This window comes from Ammospiza nelsoni, chromosome 3, assembly GCF_027579445.1.
Source record: "Ammospiza nelsoni isolate bAmmNel1 chromosome 3, bAmmNel1.pri, whole genome shotgun sequence".
NCBI classification, from domain to species: Eukaryota; Metazoa; Chordata; class Aves; order Passeriformes; family Passerellidae; genus Ammospiza; species Ammospiza nelsoni.
In genome coordinates, this window is record NC_080635.1 from 91,767,943 (window position 1) to 91,774,295 (window position 6,353).

The 6,353-nt window shown below is 38.3% G+C and overlaps 1 protein-coding gene across 3 annotated transcripts in view; it reads left to right on the top strand.

Annotated features, from left to right (window-relative positions):
* CEP162 (centrosomal protein 162) overlaps positions 1-2,397 on the top strand; it is a 43,946-nt gene extending 41,549 nt beyond the window's left edge. For all 3 annotated transcript variants that reach the window (XM_059468241.1, XM_059468243.1, XM_059468242.1), the window contains exon 28: positions 6-2,397. In XM_059468241.1, coding sequence (XP_059324224.1) covers positions 6-215 — 210 coding nt within the window. In that variant the 3' untranslated portion in view covers positions 216-2,397. The remainder of the gene's footprint in view (positions 1-5) is intronic.
* The last annotated feature ends 3,956 nt before the right edge of the window (positions 2,398-6,353 follow it).

Below are 6,353 nucleotides of genomic sequence, written 5' to 3' on the forward strand. Positions count from 1 at the left end.
TGCAGGCTACCCAACTAAGACAGCACATTTCTGAAGTAAGGCAAACCCAGGAGGTTGAGAGGTGGCGAAGGCTGGCCCAGCAGAAGAATCAGGAACTGGAGAAATTTCGAATGGAGTTGGATTCAATACTCGATGTTTTACGTGAACTGCAGAAACAAGGGGTTGTGATTCCTGCACCTGATTCCACTGGATTCACAGTGACAGGCAGCTGTTAGAAGGCATGATTAGGTAGTAGTTAAACAGAGCAGCAGAATTTTAATATTCAAAGTTATGGTATAGAAATGTTATTGAAAATCATTATTGCACCATGTATGAATTGCATTGCATTTTGATCTTCTCTGGAATCTCTCCTGTCCAGAGGCAGATTTGCAATGAGCAATACTCTAGTCATAATGTATGTCTTCTATTTTATTAGTAATAAATTTACATAATTTTTTAATAATAGAAATATTGAGGTTATTCTGTAAATTCAACTACCATTGAAAATTTCCTTTTTCACAGACTGTAGAACATGCCTGTATATTTTAAAGTTTGATTTCTAACTTGTCTTACAGTATTCCCTTTGTGAAAATTTTAGTAGTAAGCTGTTCAGTTATATAGCATTGTTGTATAGCATTGATGTATTTCATTTTTTACATTTCATTGATGTATTTCATTCCATAGGGCAGGAAAAGTGTATTTTTCCAACATTTGCTTCTCTCCCTCCAATTCATATAATACTCCTTCCCTTAAGACCACTTTCCACTTTAGTGAATGATTGGAGGGCTGGAACAGAGCAGGCATTCCTGGTGGTGCTCACATTCAAGCTGTTCTTTGTTTCCTTTTCAGATTATTCCAGCTGTGCTGGTAAGAATGATGGCAGAGTGGGTCTGGCTGAATTCTTACAGGGCCCATACAGAAAAAACCTATAAAATACAGTGTGAGTGTAGTTATTGGTGTCCCTTTTAAAAGGGAAGGCTGTATTGATAAGGTTTGTACAATGGGCTGTTCAGGATCTGACATAGTAAGTACCTCTTTAGGTGATCTTGACAGGCTAAGAGACCAGTCAAATATGAAGACAGTGGGATAAAGCTCAGACTTCAGGGATGTGTAGGTGGGGAAATTTAGAGTTAAAATATTGAGCAAGCTAGGAAAGGGGCCAGGAAAAAAAAAAAAAAAAAAAAAAAAAAAAAAACAGAAAAGGAAAAAAAACAAAAACACCCAACCAAAAACCAGACCAAAACATCAAACAGGGAGGTAACTTTCTGCTGAACTGACAGGCATCATGGCAGGTAACACCCTGAATGTTGGAGGCTGTTGCTTTCTCCCTCTCCTCAGGCCCTGCCAGTTACACACCTGTGCTGTAGAGCTGGCACACAGGAGCAATTCCTGCTGCAGCACAAATGTGTAACAAATGTGTAGCTGAGGGTGCTACAGTTTTGGTCTCTTCTTTTACGAAAGAGATGGACCCAGTGGAGGGAAGGAAGACTCATCACTCCAGGAAATGTAGTTCAAGGAACCTGTGAAGACATAGGAACTACACTGCTCCAGAGAGGAGCCGGGGGGGGATGATGAGCATGGCTATTGCACTTAACATATATGAAAAACCTGCTGCTAAAAGCAAGAAGCAGCAATTAATAAATAATAAAGGAAATTTAAAATAGATGATGATAACTATTTGGTGGTTGGAAGGCATGCTTTCCCAATGAATCAGTACACTATTAGTTTGAATTTCAGTGGCTGCAAGTCCTTAAGAATTCCCAAGCACATATATTGAGGTTGTATCTCAATCAATTCTACTTACTTAGGGCAAGGAGAAGATGAAAGCTAGACTGTACTCCTTAGATCCCTGAGCACCTGCAGTATTGGTTGAACCTAGCATTTAAATCAGATGTGAAATAGTTCAGGCCTGTGCTTGTCTGTTTATGTAGCATATTCTTCAGGGACCAGAAGTAAACCTGCATTTTTCTCTCATACAAGCATGTGGCATAGCATGCATAAAAAACAAAAGAGTACAACAAATCATACCGTATAGACACAGACAGTGCTTAAGTGCAAGGTTTTTTTCTTTTTTGGCACATACACAAACATAAAATGAGCCTGTATACACATATATATAGATATTTTAAAAGGATGGTCAGTTGCCAGTTAATATGGTAATCTTGATTGTTTCACGTTCAGGTATTATCAGTATTTTTATTTTGTCCCCATCTAACAAAGTATTAGTCTACATTCATAAAATGTGTAAATATAAAAACGCTTTGTATATAAAATATCAGCTATGTATAAATATTATTGATTTTCTTGATTTGGGTCTGTTTTGCAAAGGAAAAGGATAAAAATTGAATCATTTCAACTAATTTATTTCCTGTATAATTTGCTGTATGTGTAATACTGTATTAAACTGTGTGACCTGAAGTGAGAGATGTTTTTTCAACTACTGCAAGCCTTGTGTTCCCAGAGAGGCCAGGTCCTGGATGGGGGTTCCTAGGACAGGAATCCTGGAGGAAGCATTTCTAGTTACTGGAAACTCTCTCATGTGTGTGGTGCTTAAGTCACCAACAGAGGGTTGCCCTAATGTTCATGCAGTTCGTTCAAACACTTTTTACAATTCTTACAGTCAGTTCTCAGCAATTGCTGTTTTCTTACATAGCTGGAATTAAATTCTCTCTCTGAGCGTGTTTTACTGAGCAGGGACAGTGTTATTTACCATTACTGTAAGCTATGAGATGGTTTATACCATTTTCCTACAAGTATTTATGCAGTTGTACACTCACTGAAGCATGGTCTTCAGTTTTTAGGCATTTACCATGAAGTGGTCACTCTGCACAGAAACAGACTCTGTGGGCTTCAGTGGCTGCAGTTAGGGTGTCCTTGTAGAGAACTAAGGTGCAAGTTTTAAGTTCTCTTCTAAAGTTGTTACTGATTCTCTGAGGATTTCAGTGTGATCTTTTAAGGAGTTACATAATTATACACTCCTCATGTATATTTTTCCTCTTCTTGTGCCATTCTGTTTCATCGTGCATTTCCAGGAGGCATAATGGATGGATTTAAAGAATTAAATGTAGTATCTGTAAAACATTGCCTAATGCTTAGCTGGACTTCATCTGTTTACAGCAAAGAGCTGGAGTACAATAATTTGAATTGTCCTGTTTGAAGTTTTTAAGAAATCATGTGAACAGCTGGCTAGGTGACTCAGTGACCTACACTGCTTCAAGAGAGGAAACATGATGTGCAGAAAAAGATCAGATTTCATCATGGCACCTGAGGCAGCAGTGTATTCCATTTCAAGTTCTCTGAAATACATGTCAGAATTGTTCATTAACAAATTCAACAGGTTATTGTGAATGAAGACTTTATGTGATAGCACATAATACATTTTCAAGTCTGCCCCTCTATCCCATATTTAACCTGTTCTGGAAAGTACAAGGAAAAAGGACAAATACACCAGCACTTGCTGTGCAAATCCACTTCTGCAGGGAATGAGGGGTCATGTATCAAGTGCTGCCCTGGCTCTTGAACAGAACTCCAGTGATAAATCTGAATTGAAAGTAGCTTTTCATATAGCTAACCACCTATCTCTCATCCAGAAATAAGAAAGCACAGGCCTCTCTTGCTCTCATTGCAGAATGTGTGGTAGAAGGTTCTTCTCTGCTGTCCTTGCTACCTGTCAATATCCAAGGCTAAAAATTGGCCAAAAATGTCAGTGTTACAGTATTCAAGGTTCAGGGCTAAGGTGCATAAATACTTAATTTTATTACAAATATACCCTGTTTACTTCACCTGGTAGTCTCAGAGACTGAATGGCTCTGGATTGGAGTGGAAACAATCACAGTTTTACCATTCTCTTTCTCTTCTCTATGAGCAGGCATTTACTGATTTTACATTATAGGTTTTGGGGTTTTGCCTTTTTTTTTTAATACACAACTAAAACTTGTTTATATAGAAGATCATTTGCAAGTATTTAGCTTTGAAAACTGGGATAAATAACTTGACCTAGTAAGTTCTTCCAGAATACAAGACATGTTTAGGCAAACAAATATATATAGCTGGCTTAGAGGAGCTATGTCTCTCTGCAGTTAAATCTGCTGCAGGTGATGCATTTGTATTGAGTTTTGAGAAGAGGCTTGAGGCCAAGCACTGAAAAAACCTCACAAAAATTTCATTTTCAAAGACCATTATATTCCAAGTACTCCTTTTGAAGATTACTCTGATTAGAACACTTTCTATTCTGTTTCTAGTGCATCAATGAGTTGATTTTCTGAGAAAAGATGATTTTTTAACAGGTTACATATTGCCCTTTCCCCTGAGGCAAAATATGTGTTTTTATTTAAAAGGGGAAAAAAAGAAAGGACAGCCTTAAAATAGCTGCTTCTGAAGACTGCGGAACGTTTTTGCGTTTGCCTTTGGCTCTGCTTTGAGGCAGAGCAAAAATCTGAATCAGATATTGCTGCCAAAGTGTCTCTGGAGTGGCGTGGGAGCTCTACAGTGGGGACTGACAGGTTATTGTTCTGAGAAAAGCAGCATGAAGGACTTTAAATATAGAAGGGAGATAAGATGAAAAAAAGTAGGTCTGTCATCAGGAAAGAACAGAAGCAGGAACCAAACACTTAAATAGCTCTACAGGATTAATACATGCTGCAGAAGGACATTAACTATGCAAATGTGTTGTAACTTAAGTTGGCAGCATCTCTGGGTCATTTTATCTAGTACCTTTCATCTAGGCATTATTGCCAATATCCATACACAGAATGCTTCCTTTTTCTCCCCAAAGTAGTAGTTATGTACCCAAAGAAAAGCCACTGAGATTTAAGGTAGCAGAAGAAAAGCATAGTCTAGCCTACAGGGAATAACAGCATTTTCTTTTTCTAAAACCCCATCTGCATTATTTGGGAACTTCTGAAACTTTTGAGAATTTTTCCCCCCAAGGGGGTGTGGAGCAGTGGAACAGATTGCCCAGGGATGCAGTGGAGTCACCATCCCTAGAGGCTTTGAAAAGCCTTGTGCCACAGGGTGAGGTGATTTAGATGGGGACTCGGCAGTGCTGAGTTAATGGTTGGACCTTTATGATCTTAAAGGTCTTTTTCCAACCTAAATGGTCTTAAATGGCTTAAAAATACCCTTAATTTCTCTGTTGCAAAGGAGATGGATTCCATATAGATTTGCCCTTCCTTCAGGCAGCATTGCTGTTTTCAAGCACAGCAAAGGAAAAAATAAAATAAAAAAATAAAATAAAACAAAAGAAAAATAATAGTTCAAACATTACTGAAGGCAGGTCACATCCAGAAATCAGCTATAAAAACCCCATTTAGGACAAGTCCCACAACATGCTAGCAAGAACAACATTGAGCTTCAAAGTTTAACCATCAGCCAATAGTTACTGAGGTGCCTCAGCAGGAAGTAGATGCCATATTCAGAGACAGATTTCCCAAATTCAGGAAAAGGAAAGTCCACACCTACAGCCTTCACAGTTGTAGTTATGTACTTCCTGTGAAACACGGCTTTTTCTGCACTGGAGACATTTTACTGGAGCTGTGCTCATTCAGAGCAGGGCTCATTTCACTCTTTGGGAACTATTTTCAGCAATAACCTGCTAGTCTTAAAGAGTGTCTGCTTTGTTTTAAGTGTAATCCTGCTGCTTTAAACAGCAGCAAGTCCTGCAAAAATCACATTTGAAAACAGGAAATTGTGCTGTAAGTGGTGTGTAATAAGGGCACAGGACATAAAAACAAAAAACATTTCCTTGTACTCTTCCTACACAATTTGTATTCTTTAAATGCTCAACCCATTCACTCTTTCCTATTTGTAAGGTGAAGAAGGGATGAATGAATCAGCATTTTAGTGACTGAAGAATGTATCAGCAGGTCTCTAATCTGGAACACAGATGTGTTGGATACAAAGCATGTTAATTTCAAGAAAATCCAGTTAGGCATGTCCAGAATCCATTCTTTTTCATTTCAATTAAGGACTTCCTGCAGAGCAAATCGAAATCCAGCAAAGGGTTTGAACCTGGTACCTCTGCATCTTATATGCTTGCTCTAAAACCATTCAGTCATTTGAAGAAAGCTGAAATACAATTTTAAGTACTCTCAAAGGTTCAGAACTTAATTCCATCTCTAAAAAAATAAAGATTGAAACTATACCTATTCAAATCCTTACCAAATCTTTCACTGGAGAACAGCTAGGGTTGCAACATAAAAAGAAGATGAAGCAGGCATAGCTTAGCTGTACTTTTGGAGTTGGTCCTCTCAGCTCAAAGCCTGCTAGCACTTCAGTGGCCAATGAATAAAGAAATGACCTTTTATAAAGGCAAAAAGCATGGGGAGGTTCAGCCTGTTAGCAACACATGACACCAGCTTAACATACCACCACCA